Below are 17,213 nucleotides of genomic sequence, written 5' to 3'. Positions count from 1 at the left end.
TATTATTGTAGGGTAACAATTGTTGATTATCCACTGTGGTTCACTTCCAGTGCGACTGTACTATCCATGCCTCAGGTCATGATTGCCTTAAGTTGTTTGTAGATATTTTGATTTGGGCGACTGCAATGTCATTATGAGCAAATAAATAAGGAGACAAGGTCCTTCAACTATAACCAGCTACGTGCCTATTCCACCACAAGGTGGCACTGTGTCATCGGTAGAAGATTAATCTCAGGCGGTCAATTTGTTCTTGTACAGTATTTACACATGGAAACCCACCATGTCCGCTTTTACCACCAGCTTTTATTGACACTTGTTTATTCTGTTATTATATTAATTGGTCAGTGTTTAGCTGTGTGTACAGTCACTGCACAGTTGAATAATGTTTAGAAATAGGCGGGGTTTTTGTTCTTTTCCTTTAGTCTAAATTGTGAAGTACTTCGAATTTCGTGCTGTTCTACAGCAATGAGCTTACATGGGCTGTGCTTTATGTGTACACAACTTCACATACAGGTTTCTGAATCTGATGTAATATCCTGCAGTGCTATGGAAAGACTTGGCAGACATCCCAGCAGCACAGCCTCCTGGGGCTGATTCAGCCAGCGTTCCCACCCAGGAATCCTGGATGTCTGACAGGAAACAGGCCCAAATCTCCCAAGGCCTCTATAAGTCAGCCTCCCCCCTCACCCCAAGCATCCCTCTTACCCAGAAAAACCTCTCCCGGGGCTTTTTCTTTATGCTTCTCTCAGACAAGCACTTACAAACAGGCCATCTTCTCCACCACACCCCACTTTTAGCCCCCGCACTCTGTCCTCTGCCCAGCTTCCCATCCTTTTCAGGTCTACCTTTAGCCTTAAAGCAAAGCTATATTTTCATCAGGTAAGATAGCCATGATTAATCACAAAGCAGTATTTGCACAAACAATCACAGGCTTTCATGTTGAGGCTAGTGTTTTTCTGACCTTGTCAGAGCATGTTTGGATTTAATGCTGCATTTTAATTCCTTCTCAGATGGATTCACAATAAAAAAAAAAGAGGCAACTCAGGACATGCAGAAAAGTTGCAGCTGCCACACTGGTTGATTAAAGCTAAAAATCACACACGGACACTTTTTTTCAGTATTTCATTTATTTTTATAAAACTGGAATTAACAAAAAGGCATGTACCTATTAGTGTTTCAGATTGTACCAGTTTAATACAGGAAGCGTGCTACTGGACACACACAACTATTGCACACAAGACATTGTATAAAAAAAAGTCATACATACTGTACAAAGACACATACATACAAAACATACACAGTTATTTATATATTTAACATAAAAGTTGGCAAACTCATAGGTACACCGATTTTAAAAAAAAAAAAAATGGGGGAAAGGAAACATCACGGAAGCTGCCAAAGTGCGTGTCCATCTAAATTTAGAAGTCAATATAAAAAATAAAAAAATAAAAACACTGACAGGGAGAAGAGTTTTAATTGTGTGTCCATGGGAAGAAGGTTACAGTAAGCCTAAACAACAGGAACCGGACACTGAAAAAATAGGACTTCCTATGGCTGAGGGAAGTTGCGTGTTGTAGGATGTCAGGGAACGAGGATGAAGCTGACCTCCCAGGAGGACAGATACCTCCCGTGCGTCTGAAACCGGATCTTCTCCTATTTTGTAGGCAAGGTGAGGGGTCTTGAGAAACATGAGACGGGTTTGGATCTTTATTTGCACACGGCTTATGGTTTGCAAATTAAACCAAGATGTTCACAACAAATTCTTGTTCATGGTGCTGTTTGAAAATTCACAGTAAGAGTGATCTACCCTGTTTATCCCACTCTCTGTTTGTCAATGACTTTGTAATTCCAAATGATGGTTAATAATACTGTCGACAATGGGGCACATGCCCCGAACACTTCATACATACATTCAGCCTTTTGCCCCCATGAGGAAGGCACAAACAGAGGCAGCACATTGATTCTATGTTACTACAACACTGCAAGGGCATCTGTTCTTTTAGTTAAAGCTTCTAAACAGCTGTTATTGAGTCAAATTTGCCATCTGTGCCTACTCCCTTAAGGAAATATGCATTCTGATTAGGCCTTCCTCAACGGAAACTGTTTAGATACAAAAGACAACGGTAAAAGCAAGAGGGGCAGATTATGAGGACAAATGAGGGAAGGGGTGTTAGTGATGGAAGCCGTATCTGGAGTATATCATACACGTTAGCTCTTACAGTCTGAGTTTCATGCATTAAATGTGAGCAGATTACACAAGTTTGTTGTAGTTTATCAAAAGGTACGGTTATATAGGGAATATATAGTCCTGGTTTTGTCAAAGGACTACTTAGTAATTTTGTGTCAGTTGACCACTGCCACTGACTCTGTAAATAATGAGTGATGCAACTTTAAGCTTAATGCATACATATTTCAGTGAGGAAGAGTAATGTGGTTTAATCTTACACAGGGCAAAAATCTCTACGGTAAACTACAAAGTGCAATTTTGCAAGCTTTGCATTGACACAGTTCTTGAAAGTCCCAAACAGCTATTACATAACTATGATATTATGCACATTATTTTTGGCTTTTAAAAGGGTTTAACACATTTAAAAGATGAACATGATCATAGGTATATAAGTGAAAATGGTTTGTTCCACAATCGAGAAAAGTACCCATGAGAACGTTATAGTTTCTCACTTACTACGTTGGTTTCCTCTTGCATTTTTACACCAGCTGCATGGGTGATTTTAATTGCATACCGATTATAAATTCACACAGTATCAATTGTAATGAGAGATTTAAGTCTGTGTCTCAAAGACAGCTTTGTCCCAGCCTCACCCACGTCTTAGATCCAGGACGTGCTAGCTTGTTTCTCTTTCTCACACTAATACACATGATATCCTTGGACCCTATCAAACACAGGTGGTGCATTCTTTCATAATAGGCATTTTCTGGTGTTCAAGTTTGTTGGTGCAGTGTTCCAGAGAGCTGGAACTCTTTAGAGGGACCAGACAACGTTCAGAAGGCCGCCCACTTTGCAGCACGCCCCAGCAGCAAATCAAACGGAGGAACTCCCTTCTCATGTCCTTACTGCGCAGTGTGTAGATCACTGGGTTAAGCGCAGAATTCAGAGTGGCAATGCAAAAAAAGGTGCTTGATTTGGAGAGGATAGGGCAGGAATATATGCTGCAGGACGAATCCAGAAGGAGAATTGTAAAAGCGGGCAGCCAGCAGACAATGAAGACTCCCAGCACTATTGTGACCGTTTTCAAAAGGGAATAAGCTTGTGAGTTGGTTGCTTCCTGGTGGCTGGAGCGTACAATCAAATAGATTTTCACATAGAGGATGACAATAGAGAGTAGTAGGAGGCTGAAAACAGTGACGACAAACACAATGTATTTCTTAGAGTAAAGTGGCAAAACTGCCGAGCATTCAGGGAGGTTGTCGATGCAGTTCCAGCCGATGATGGGGAGTCCTCCGAGAAGGATGGAGGTAACCCAACAGGCTCCAATCAGCAGAAACATTCGGCATGTTTTGTTGGAGCCGTATACCTTTACCTTGGTGATAGCGATATAGCGCTCTATAGCTATTGCCAACAGGCTGAAGACTGAAGCTGCCAGAGCAATGAACACTGTGCCTTCCCTGATGAACCACTGTATTGGGAACAGCTCAAATGTCTTTGCCCCTGATAGAAAAATGTTGGCTATATATGCTGAGCCTGCAAGCAGGTCAGAGAATGCCAGGTTACCAATGAAGAAAAACATAGCTGAATGGAACTTCTTGTTGCGGCAGACGGCAGTCAGGACCATCAGATTCTCAAGGATGATGAATGTGCAAAGGATGACGATCAATATTTCGAGACTGGAGGGATGTTCTTTTTTTTTTTTCTCAATTTCTTCCTTCATTTCATCCGCGGTCATGTTTTTAGCATAGGTGTAGTATAAGCGAATCACAGTCTTATTGTAGTACTGGGAATATTTGCTCCCCATGGTGACAGGGTGGCAATGCACAACGGCTTTACGACAAAGATTCATTCACACAGTGTTGTTCAGAGCGTCTATGCCAGTAGTTTCTGCCTTTGAGTAAAGGACAGGAAGGATGCTGGGAGGGAGACTGTCCTACAGTCACGTCTCAGAAGCTCTATGTGGGTCACCTGCAAACACAAAGAAAGAGAGAAGGCCTGGATTACTAACAAAGGAAATGTTGTTGCATCGATGTAATAAACTGTGACAAAGAAAATATATATTTTTACAAAGCCACGTTCTCAGCAAAGTCAAAACCTAAAGCAAAACAGAGTATCCAGGAAACATGTTAAGTACAGCGGAAACTAGAAAATTCTTACTTATTCTGATTGTAATAACCCAGCAACAGTAGGATGGCGATAAACAAGAGCTTCAAAAATAAAACCTTTTATTGTCAGAAATCCTTGAGTTGCTTTACAGCAAAACAGATGAAAAATAAAGAATTGGGTGCTACATTTAAACCACAAAGGCAAACCTTGCAGTTTGCAAGGAAAAGAAGTCAACCCGCAGAAAGACTTTGCACCTAACCTAAAGAAGAAAAAAAAAGTACTTTAGTTATTAACCTCCACAAGCAGAGATCACCTTCAGGTGAAAGAATAAATGCTTTGTTAGGGCTGGTGCTTAGACAAAGGACTTCACTCCCAGTCTGAAGGGGACATTCCACTAACCCTGTCTAAGCACTCGGCTGTCAACACACGGCATTGTTGTGGGGAGCAGACCATTCCACTCCAGTGAGTTACCTCTTGAAACTTCAGCATAGCATGCGGATCAGCCAGAGCTCTTCATCCTGACAAGCACCAGCCACCCACTTCCAACCAAAAGTTTTGCAGCTAATCAAATAGATACCAGAAAGTTAAAAGTTGGGGCTTTCCTAAGATTTGAAAAACAAGATGTTTTATCTCTACACCACACTTTTACATAATGATTTCTGAATATCATTAGTTTTATGAAAACTGCTGTGGAAAAATTGAACTAATAGGAGAGTTTTATCATGAAATGCCAAAAAACAAGTCCCAGTGTGAACCGCTAAAATGGATTCAAATTACGTTTTTTTATGCAACAACAAAACAAAAATGGGCCCCAGCTACAAGATCTAAAATAAAGGAAGGTTGGAAGCTCTGGAAAACTAATTAGAAGTGGAGCCGGTGTTTTAAACCTGTCAAAAGAAATATGATCTCTCTGCAGACTAGCTTTCAGAGTAATTCAACACTGATGCGTCCTTGTCTTTGCTAGGGAAAGGGAAGAACTGAGGTAAGTGTTGGCTAAAGAAGAAATGAGTGGAAACTGGGCCTGGATATCTTCTCTGTTCTAGCAGGCTTTGAATCTAAACCTGAGAGCCTAAAAGATAAAGAAGGAACAAGACAAAGCCAGACAGAGAGAGCATGGATGTGGAACGGCATCTGGACACAAAGGCAGGAATCTGAGACATCGCTGTGACGTGCGCATACATACACAAACCCATCAATGCGATGCATTGCACATGCACAGAAATCCATTGTAACACACTCGGCTAAATGTGACAGTAGTGTTGCAAAGCATCCTCCTTGCATTCAGACAGGTTCAGCGCACAGCTGCTATAGGCTGCCAGTAATAACCAACACACTGTTTCCTTAAGCAGGAACAAAGAACAATAGTCTCCTTCAGTGTGGATAGCATTGGCCTTCAGCCTTAATAAAGGGACAGCATGCTTCCATTTGGCTACGGCAACTGTATCATAGCAGAAATTTACAGCCAAGCACTCCCTTATCCAACTGCTATCAGAAAAGCCGGGCTCCTCCCCATCCCTTTTAGCTCCAGTAATAGACACAAATAGGAGTGTTTGAGCTTAAGCACATGTGGCATCTGCACTCGGGTAATTATATTAGGTTGTATTATTGCAGCCTATAATGAATTTACTCATGAAAAAGAACCTCTGTGTCTCTGCAGTCTCCTGTCTACTAATGGAGAGAAAAAAAATTGGGCTAGCTTTGTTTCACCTTGACTTTTTTCTCTCAGCTCTGTCATTTTTTTTTTCCTTTCGGTACGGCGCTCTTTTTATCTGTTGTGTAGACAGCTCAAGGTCCGCCTGTCACCAAGGAGTTTTTGGCAACTGTCATCAAGGGATTTCACTTCATGTGGGAAAACTTGACGGGCTGGTTTGCCGAGTGCACCGTCTAAATGTGTTAAACCCTGCCCTGTCGCTCTACCTGCAATACAGTATATCACTCAGATGTTTCTACATTGGCTGATCAACACCCGTGAACCCCCGCCTTCCTACCCCTTTGTTGAAGTATTTGACCCAGACAGCACTGTCACACTTCCACAATAAGGGTGACAATGCTAAAAAGTGTTGTCATACCATGACGACCAATGTCTCAATTCTTTTAGACTAGATGTGAACACTTGAAATAATAATCACAAGTAATGTCATAAGAGTAGTATAAAACTAAAATCATTCTAGTCATTTTATTAACTGGCTAATATCAGATTTAAATTCCCCAACTCCCTGAAAAATCTTCATTTTCAATTAATTACAGGAAGAGTAGAAACGTTGGCCTATATTTAAATATATTTCTATATTTGACATATAAACCACATTTCTGCTTACGTGCACGTTTCTGCACTTAAATGCATCTGTGCAATAAAATACATTACAAACCTGCACCTAAACATAATGCATGCACTTTTAGCTTTCACATGCAGAAGTGCCACTTAAATTGATTCAAGGTGGAAACCTACTCTCAACTTTTCTCTAACGCCCCCTCAAGTCATTATAGATTAAAAATTTAATCTGAGGTTGCTTCCAACACATGGACAGCGCATGCAGGTTTTTGAATCAGGTATTTGATGTTTTTCCATCGGAATGACGACAATTTAGTTTTGTTTTTTACAAAGGTGGAGGTGGAGGTGTAGCATGGGTTACCGAAAGACAACATGACATCCTGTCTGGATTTTACAGCAAAGGCCCAACAAGGTGCAAGAGCAGGTGATGAAACAAACGCTGGCAGAGAAGCGACACGTGAATTAGAGACAAAGGAAGCCAAACAAGAGACAGATACCTGTGGCAGGATATCCTATCAGAGAGCTTTGAGATCTGTATCATAATAAATTTCTCATAAATGATGCAAAGGTTCTCACGTAATGCGCCTTTCTCTGCATTACAGTGTTTGTGATACTTCACAGCTATGTATACTTTTCACACCGCACATGCAAGAAAATGTATGCAGCTGCATTTGACACCGAATTTTTTTTAAAGCTTTATTTAGTGTTGCAGGGATATGCGATGCATCATGATAGCGGAAGGCAAGCTACTTTTGAGTGAACACGAACAGAAAAAAAAGGTTCCAATTTTACCATGTAAGCCTTAATTTTTCACACTTATGAGCATTTTTCGCTTAATAGTGTCTGAAAGATGAGAATTATTATTTTACTTTCATTTTACAGCTTAAATTACAAAATAAGTCCAACAGGCCTGTATAAATCTTGGGCCATAAAGGGTTTTAAACATGCAAAGATTGCTGGAGACAGAGTCTGATGGTTGCTCTTGAAAGCAGACTCTTGCTCTCTTTGGATTTTAACAAGAGAAAGAGCTTTGTCTTCATCGTGGCACTGACGGTTGAACAACAGCTTCAGGTGTTTTTCATTAGAAACACACAAGTCCCAGTTTGCACCAGAAAACAAACAAAGCCTCACTTCCTTGTTAAACCTTCTGCTACCTGGCTCCATTTTCACCAGGGGGAAAGCATTTGAAACTCACAGTGATGCTAAACCTCAACAACACAAAAAGATTTCGTTAAAGACCATTTCAGACAACAACAACCATGAACCGTGAATTGAGAAAGTTTATATTTGACTTTTATCTTGGCTGCATTCAAATATGTTTACTGTTTACTTCAAATAATCCTTCAGCACACTTCACTGTTGAACTGTTTGTGGTCGGAGACATCCTGTGACACATCTTTCTCCATCTGCCTTTCGCACTCCCTGCGAGCAAGATACCGTAGTGGAAACATATACTCAGACCAGCCTCTACTGTTAAAAAAAAAACTGTATGAAAAAGTTAATGTGTGGATTCTCAAACCTAATCTCTCGTTTCTTTTATCTCAAAGTCAGCTCTCACGGGTGCACAGGAAGCCTCTGGTGCCGTTATTTTTTTCTTTCCTGTTCAGTTTCTTGCGTGTTAATTATCAGTGTTAATCTAAAATGTGAGTATGATTTGCTGTAAATTTTAGCCAGAGTGGCTTACATCTTGCTTCCTTACTTTCCCACATGCACATTCTACTCTACTGTAAATGAAGATCACCACGTTAAAGTAACAAAGATCTTTGTATATGTGTTTTGCTTGGTTTTTTATCTCGACTAAACTAAAAGCAAAAGGTGTGAACATCCCGCGGAGGTGTGAGCAGAGATTCTTAGAAGGAAAATTCCACATGCAACGCACAGCAAATATCAGAGTTTCCCCCAATGCCAAGTGTTAACATGCCAGACATGGGGGAGAAAAAACACCTAGCTCCACCACAAGGTTTCACCACTGCTACCACAGATGCTGAAAGGAAGTGACTAAACCATGCATACAGAGTTCTGGGGGTTTTTTTCTACACTTTTAACTTTCTTAAATTTGATCAGTGATGACATAGGAGCCTTCCTCTTTACACTGACAGGTCAAAACACAAGCCATTTGCACACAGGAGCCCACCAAGACCCCACACCCACCCTTGCATCAAGCCCACAGAAAAAAGAAAAACAGGATGGACTGTGTCTGCTGGCAGATGGTTCCAGTGCCTCTTTACCAATCAATCAATCATTCACCGCCAGGCCTCCATGAGGAAAATCATTTTATATCAGCACAGCAATGCTATTGATTGTCTGCTGGCAATTTCCAGGAAAAGGCAGTTATCCCAGTTTCATGGTTTAACGGGAAAGAGGAGGATGCACGGTGTTGCTGTCACATGACTGTCCCAGACTTTAAACGACATTAGGGACAGATTCCCTTATTTGAAGTTTAAAAAAAAAACAAAAAAGAACTAGAAAAAAAACTGCTCGAACTTATTTTCCCCTCTCTTTCATGCCCAGCTGCACACAAATTCACCAACTAGACGGATGCAAAAAAAGCTGTGAAAATAAAGAAGTAAACAATTTAAAAATAAATTGGTTTGGGGTCAGTTGAGCGTAAACAACCTCAATTTCCTGTCATGAGAGAGGCCTCTTACTCGTGGTGTGCTGACCTCAAAGGGAAACAAAATTCACCTGTGTGTTCAAGCAGAAAGATTTAATTAGTAGTTGAGGTGTTATGCACACTTTTTCATCTTTTGTCACTTTCTTATTTCAGTCAAGTCACAAAGATAGGACAGTGTTTTTGACAGTTGTGACAGCTGATATTTTTGGAGAGCAGCAAAATTCACAGACCCTGACAGTCTGTCGATGATTTTACAAACTTACACATAAGCAGGACACATTGGGCCGAGGATAGACAAGTGGAAAAGTGGCAGATATATAGTCTCTTTTGGATCTGTTGTTTTCAAAAGACCAGCATATCACAACGGTGCCACGCATGAAAACTAAAGCAAGTGGAAATGCGAAAAAACAAGGCTTTTAGCAAGCCCAGTAACACGATCAAGAGGCACAACAGACTGAATGAATATGATAGTTGCTGCAACATGTCACTGTTTATGTGGAGGGGAACTGAACTGAGGAACAACAACGTTAACAGAACCCAAAAAAAAAAAAAAAAAAACATGGCGAGGAATAACCTAGCTTGCTAAAGTATGTCACAGACATCTATATATTACATCCCCTTCTGTCATAAAAACACTAACAAAACACAGAAGTATTTTGCACACATTAGTATCGGTGTCATACCTGCATCATAGCATCAAATGAGAGACAAAACACACAGCAGTTCCGTTTTACTGAAAGGTAAAACAGTTCCTCCTCTTGAGTTTTCACACTATGTTTTAGGTTTAATTTTAGCTCCAAATAGCAAATGTTCGTCTCTCTTTGTTTGCTACTACACAAACGTTAATCACGTGCCACTAAAACCTCATATAAGCGCCTAGATATAGGAGAGCTGGTGTCCCCAATACACGAGATCTGGCATATAATTAGGGATTACCCTTTCGCTCGTCAAACAGTTTGACAGTTTGGGCACAGCCTCTTCTGGGGGTCGCAATCTGGCAAGACATCTCAGTGTGGAAAAAAAAAAGCATTTTTAGTTCACGTCTTATTGTGTCATTTTTCTGCTCCTTTCTGAAGTCACATCACAGTCTCTGCAGCTTGATAATGCTTTATATATCGTGGCTGTTTGTGTGCTTTAGGGTTCTTCGGGTACCAAGTGAACATAGCTGTAGACAAAGAGCTGCAGAAAGAAGGGCATCATGCAGCCTCGGGAGCTATAACCACCACCCCCACTGCTGCTGTCCCCTCAGTGCTCCACTCTCTCTACTTGGGGGTGGGGGATCTCCAAAGTCGGCGCCTGAGAGGCAATTACTGTAATACGTTCACCCTGAGACCATCCCTGTCAACTTGCGTCTCATTTTCAAATTGTTCATGTTTTTATATTGCCCCATATTTGCATATTCTCCTTTCATGCGGCTCTCTGATTTGCAGAACCACATAATCCTTACTCTGACACCCCTCAACCCACCTCGTATTTTTTAAACTTCACCACAGAGATCAAAAGACGAGGCCACAAAGAGGTGATCAAATGCACATCAAGAGGGATTTATTTAGCGCACATCTGGAGCAGGCATGTTCTTAAAGCCCCCTATTAAAGACTTCATTACAGCACATAGTGCGCAATCAGTTCGACAGAACTGTGTAGCTCTGCACCAATAGACTACATTCTCAGGCAATACACAAATGAGTATAATGTTTTAATCTTTTCAGAAAATAGCACTATTATTTTAAATTACTTAAATACACGCTTAAAGATTATGATTTTCTGAAATACAAAATCTCAGGAAATTTTATAAGACACTTCTCAGAATTTAACCTTCAACATGTAATATGGTTAAACCACTTTTAAAATTGCAAAGCGCAGAATTTGTCGGTGTGCGTGTCTGAAGGTACGGTAGTGTTAACCACACGGCGCCTTTCTTAGAGATGCTGAACATGTGTGCATCACATATGCGCTCTGCTTTTTTATCTCTGCACTTTGCACAGCTTTTTTTTTTTGGTGAGTGTCTCTGTGTGTCTTTGTGTGAGTGTGTGTCTGTGTACGGCGGCTTAAACCAGCAATGTACGTGCAGACAATGCCATGCAACGCAGGCAGAGAAGTGAGGTCAGGATTGGTTGGCCTCTTGTGAGAAACCTCGTGTGAGAGCGAAATTAAGTGACTTAAGTTTCAATCACCATGTTCTTCTAACACCATCCCATAGTTGGTTTTTTTTTTTTGTTTGTTTGTTTTTTACAATAAGGTGCCTCCTAATGAAAGGTTTTCAGCCCTCTTTAGTTATCTTTTGTCCCAGCTCCCTGTTCCTATTATATCCTGTTTCTAGACTTTCAATTCCACCCCTTCTCATGTTCTCTTGGTAACTGCGCAGATGCCGTGAGAGAATTTGAGATTATTTAATGCATCCGGTGCTAGTGACCGCGAGACATGACTGTGTATATCAATGCATGTGTTTGTGTTGATTAGTAGTGCAGAGGGTTCCGTGACTGCAACACTGTGACTGTTTGTTCCACAGATGTTGCAGTGATTTGCAGTGCACTGCACATCATAACAAACAGTCACGGTACACCAGACCATAATCAGTAACGCAAAAAAAAGTTTACTGCACAATGAACCGCAACAGTGTCTGCAGAGTCTAATGCAAAGAGCCACAAAGCCACCCAACTGCTCCTGTCTAGTGTCCACTGATAAGTTGATAAATTGACAGTGGCTCTCCATCCCTCCCTATGATCGAGTGTAGGAAAACAACTCCAGACTCCTCTGGCAAACAGAGGTCCATTAACCATAGCTCTGTTTTATGGAGAAAAACACGGTTGCCTAGAGAGGGAACATTGTTGTGTCCACACAGCCCTAACTTGTATCCCAGTATTTTATACAGTTTAGGAATGATTGCATTGAATGGCAGCATTTATGTCTTTGAAATCTCCCCAGCATGAGTGCATCATATGTCAAAACGCAAAGAAATATACTTGTGACCTGCAAATGTGTGCCACGGATGTCTAATGTTACACGGTTTCGGCAGTTTCGAAGGTCTGCTTTATATACTGTAGGCATTACATGAGTGCATTTTTTAAGCAAATAAATAAACTCAGCAGTTACTAATTTTGCTTTATGAAATTATACTGCATTATATCCTGGCTCTGGTTAAAGTGGCTTACCACTGCGTAATATGTAAAAACAGCAAACAGTGTAGCTGTTGTGGAACTCTTCAAATAGCAGAAGGCAACTACTTGACTTTGACTTAGACGAGGCACATTTAAATGAAAACGTCTGAGCAGTTATCATTTAAATAAACGGCATCCACTTCTGCCCCGTCTGTCTGTTCAATTGGAGCTGTCTGGCTTCCATCATGACCCAGCTTGTGTTTGGCTGTAGGTTAAGTCCATCATATCTTTCAGCTTGGAAAGACTTAAGCTGAAGCATTTACAGGATAAACAAACTGAATAGCTAGTTTCAATAAAAATGCCCTCACAGTTGGCCATTTTGTCTAACTTTTAAAGCCTGTGAGTGGATATAACAAAAACCTAGCAACCAAAGAAGCTCATTAGGACGAGAAAGAGCAAATTAACTCTCAGCTCCAAACAAAAGGAACAGCTTCAGGAGGCTTTCACTGGCTGAACAGGGCAATTGAAAACCCAAGAAAACTGTCTCCAGCTTCCTCCTGGGTCTGGGGAGGTGGGGTGTTGAAGTAATCCTGTCAAGTTGTCCAGCTGCACAAACAAAGCTGACCGGATAACAAAGACTTCCAAGAGAGAAGAAGAAAGAGGAGGAGGAGGTCTCCAAAACAACAGCATCTTCATATGTACCTGCCCCGAGATCGCGCAAGAGCGAGCCCTGAAAAGGATCAGAAATGAGAAAACCACGACATGACCACACTAATTAAGCCTGCCACGAGGACAGACTGTATGAGGCTGTTGCCTTTCAGTTCATAAATCACGCTGTCCAATCTAAAGACCGATCCAAAGCCACAGGAGTAACCAGAAACCCTGCATTCAATCCATTCGTCATTGTCTCTGAAAGACCCATGTTGCAAGTTTGTCCTGAAAACCATTTTTTTTTTTTGCATTGCCACTTATTGGCAGCATCTGAGCATGGGCTCGTCCAAGCTTGAAACTGCAGGAGAATTGGAACAGACTTATCCACACCAGAAAGTGTCAGGAAATCCTGGCATGCTGCTACAAACATCAGGGCCTGGTCATGGGGGGTCTCATAGTTTGTCCAAGTGGAAAAGGAATGTAATGAGTCTTTAAAGCTAATGGTTTCTTTCGCTGATTGAAACAGCATTTTAAAATACTCACAGCTATTGTTTCCCCCAACAAAATAAAATCCATATTTGTAAATGTGTTTTTCATAAGAATAATTATTTTTAACTGGAGTGAGTAGGTGTCAGCAAAGAGCAAGCACATCCTTCTATCATTTGTAGCTTTAAAAAAAATAGGCTAAAAGCAAAGCGCACCACATGTATTTCTCTGATCTGAGGCACTCCCAGCTTTGGCTGTGAATCATATAGCAACATGCTGTCAGCTGTGTGTTGTGACTTGCGCCTCGGCAGCTTGCGAACAGAAGTCGTTTATTTTGCTCCAGCTGCCACACCCAAGGAAAGTGTTTTTCACTAAAAAGGACTACCAGCATGAGCGCGTAGAAACCAGATGGCTATCCGCAGACCACTATTAATATCACAGAGAAATCCCAACAGAGGAGTATAAACACAGGCATTGTCCCTCGTTATCTGACATGGTTCCTATTCTTTTTAAATGTATGCATTGACCTCTGACTGCTTTTACTGAACCAGGTAAAAGACAGGGCGCCTCTGGCAGGTCATGCCTCTGATCTTTTAGTGTTGTTATGAGCCTGATCTGGCTGAATAAAGCACAGACAACAAAAGGAAAGACAGCTTCCTCAAAGAAAAGCTTTCTTGCTGCTCCCTATTAGTGGACTGCTCCCAGGCCTTAACTGAAATCTGAGCATCCTTCAGGGATCAACGCCACCCACCCACCACCCATTCCCGACTTTATCCCCCTAGTGACCTGTTCCATTTAAAAAAAAAAAATCCCACAAATTGAGTTCCCACTGCTAAATTACCATTAATTTATTTATCCATCCATGCACTTATACATCTATTTATTTATTTACCCCATGTATCTGTCTTCATTTCTCACGCTATCCCCACTGAAACGGCTCCCATTACAGAGGACCACTGAGCACAGTGGGCTGGGTCAGCATCGCACAGATCCTGAACTCATGAGGTAATGGGCTGCTGGTCTGTGTAAATGTCCCTACAGTTTAACATAAAACATTTAAGGTTCCTTTATATAGACTGTTAAGACTAATACCATGTGTGCTTCAACTCTGTGAAAGGCATTTAGCCAGTAATTTGATTGACCCTTTTGTTACTCCTGCCAAGGGATGGGGAAGGGGGTGGGTGAGCGAAGAAGCCCGGCACCAGTCAGGCCTGTGGCGGGTGTTGTTCACGTGCAATGAGCCATGTGGTCGCATGGGACAAACACAGATGGATGGATGGCTGTGTCATGTCCTATCCAAGACATGCTGGGAAACACACCTGAGTCCACAGGTGGTCATGCATGCACCAAACAAACCAAGTCGGTCTTGCGCAACACCTGCATCAATGACCCTGTTGACAGCCTGTGCAACACTTGATAGGGTGACCCTATTGCTGCTGACTGTGTTTCCTTTTCACAACTATTCTCGATGTTATCACAGGAAGATGTGTACTTAATTTTAACCGGCTTCAAGCTATTCAACATTTTCAGATGCTGATTTCTCATGGCATTTCTACAGCTGGTCCTCGAGATAATATGACCACATACTTTTGTACTTTCAGACAGCCTCCTAATGAGCACCGCACCGTAGACCGACACACTGACCCAGACCAAGCACAGGACAGAGCATGATGGATGGAGGCTTTTATCTGAGCAATAAACATTATTTGCTCTAGCTTATCATCTTATCTCACTTTAACTTAAGGATTCTCCCAGGATGTCTACTGGACTGCTGACACCTATATCCTTCACTTAAGGATTTACTCATTTGGTCAGTATGAAACAGTATGTGCTGTGCAGTCAGTATGGAACAATATGTGCTGTGTAGTCAGCATGCTCTCAGCATGCGTGATAAGAAAACCTTCGTTAAATTCAAATCCGGATTTGCAAATTCAGGCCACTTATTTGCAGTTCAGCTGCATCTTATTATTAACGTGTATTCAAATTACATTTCCGTTTTAATTCTCACTCTAAACCACCCATAACAATGCACGAGATTCAGTTAAGGCCATGCTTGTTGAAGCTATGAGCTAGTTTTCACTGAAAAGTCTATCTCCCAAGCCCATAAGATTAACTCCGGTGCACATGGGGATAATGGGGGCTTTTGTCTTATTATTACATCCTTTCAATACAATGCCTTCTTTAGAGTGACGGATGAACAAGCCCCAACAACATCAGGGGTCACAGCGTGGAGGGGGTGCGGGGTTGAACGGGGGGGCACGGCAAGCTGGCTGTTTGGCTGAGCGCGGTTCCCCCTCAGCCTCGGACAGTACAGCTTCCATACATCAGAGTGCACATACACCCCCACCCGCCCACGTCCAGCTGCCTTGCACGTTAATATTTGACACGACAAATTGTTAATCGTTAAAGGGCGACGTCTAAGAAGCTGTCACGTTGAATCAAATTTAAAGAAGAAAAAAAACCTGCTTTCTTGGGACACTTGTGAAAGTGCAGAAGTGACGTTTCTTAACTGCGGCCACGCAGCGAGCTGGCATAGGTACTCATGAGTCATTGTGGCATTTTGAAAAGTTTGCCGACTTTCCAAGCATTATTGACACGCTTCACTGCTCATGCAATGAGAGGGACCTCGTGGAGTTTAGATACGTGTCTGTCTCTGATTTTCAAAGTCCGAGCATCTATAAATATCAGCCTGGTGGAGCGATACAATAGTGCGGATCCCCTTTGTTAGGCTGCTGAAGCACATGCTCTTACTTTTTGCTCTTATCTTTAAATGGTGGGATTACTTACCCCATGAGAGATGGTAGATAGCAGAGTAAAGAGACGCTCCGGCAGTTTGATATTTGTCTTCAGGTGTCCTCACGTGTGCGTCAAAGTTCAGCGCCTTCCTCTGTTACTCCAGACCAACGGTGACAATCAAAACTTTGGTAGCGGACCACACGGCGTGCCTTCTCTAGACAGTGGCAAATCCATACCGGTTTGAGAGCCGCCACGAAACTGTTCAAAAAGGCGCGATGATCCCCCCCCACCCCCCAAAAAAAGAGAAGTTATGAAAGTCAAACCAGACTTTTTATGTTAAAAAAGGTTTTAAAAAATGAAGAACTAGCAGTTTCTATTCTGTCGATCTAATCCAGTCGGCTGTCTGTCTGTCTGTCTGCTCTGTGAGAACAACACTGGGCTGTGGAGCGTCAGTGAGGCACTCACGCAATACGCGCTCACACACACCCACACACGCGAGACGCGGCGTGGAGTGTATGGAAACGTCATATTCCCATGAAGAGCCGTGAGTCTCGCTTTTGAAATATAAAACTAAAACGAGGCAGTTCTGCGGCCAACAATTAATATGGAAAATGCCCTTTAAGCTGATTTCTGGACCTTGTCTTCACTTTGGAGCGCTCAAATAAAGTCCAGATGTTCCGCCTCCCCACTTCCTCTTTTCCTAACAGATCCCAACACTTTTCAACTGACAGAGGCCCAGTATTCCTGCACTGTGAAACAATAAATACCACCATTTGATCTGATTTACTGTGTCTTTAATATATTCTTGTTTTTTTTGTTTTTTTCAGCTGAGCTGTTCTCGTTGACTGTTTGTGGTGACTCATGGCTTTTATTTTTTCCATTTATCCCTCAGGTCTGGGCATATAGGTGCAATAAGATGGGTGAGGTGAAGGTAAGTCAGGACTTGTTAGTCAACAGGGCTGTGCCCACAGCCCTGTTAGTCAACAGGGCTGTGCCCACAGCTGGCAGGTGTTCGCTCCAGCGAAAAGGCCTCTATCCAGCCACAGGAAAGGTAATAATGTCTTCCCAGTCATTATGTTGAAA

General features: G+C 41.9%; 1 protein-coding gene across 1 annotated transcript; it reads right to left on the bottom strand.

Annotated features, from left to right (window-relative positions):
• Nucleotides 1–1,107: 1,107 nt before the first annotated feature.
• Nucleotides 1,108–16,970, bottom strand: s1pr2 (sphingosine-1-phosphate receptor 2). Its single transcript, XM_084925629.1, has 2 exons — nt 16,182–16,970; nt 1,108–4,135 (listed from the first exon to the last, which is right to left on the bottom strand). The coding sequence occupies exon 2, from the start codon at nt 4,014–4,016 to the stop codon at nt 2,895–2,897; it is 1,122 nt and encodes a 373-aa protein (XP_084781755.1). The 5' UTR covers nt 4,017–4,135; nt 16,182–16,970; the 3' UTR covers nt 1,108–2,894.
• Between the last annotated feature and the right edge of the window lie 243 nt (nt 16,971–17,213).

Source organism: Perissodus microlepis, chromosome 4, assembly GCF_051167445.1.
Source record: "Perissodus microlepis isolate ML-2025 ecotype Zambia chromosome 4, ASM5116744v1, whole genome shotgun sequence".
In the NCBI taxonomy this organism is placed as follows: Eukaryota; Metazoa; Chordata; class Actinopteri; order Cichliformes; family Cichlidae; genus Perissodus; species Perissodus microlepis.
The sequence above is the reverse complement of the archived record's forward strand: the minus strand, read 5'-3'. Positions and strand labels throughout refer to the sequence as shown.

What these genes read in the sequence shown, in the direction of transcription:
- s1pr2 (XM_084925629.1), bottom strand. Translation starts at nt 4,016, where the DNA reads ATGAATCTTTGTCGTAAAGCCGTTGTGCATTGCCACCCTGTCACCATG.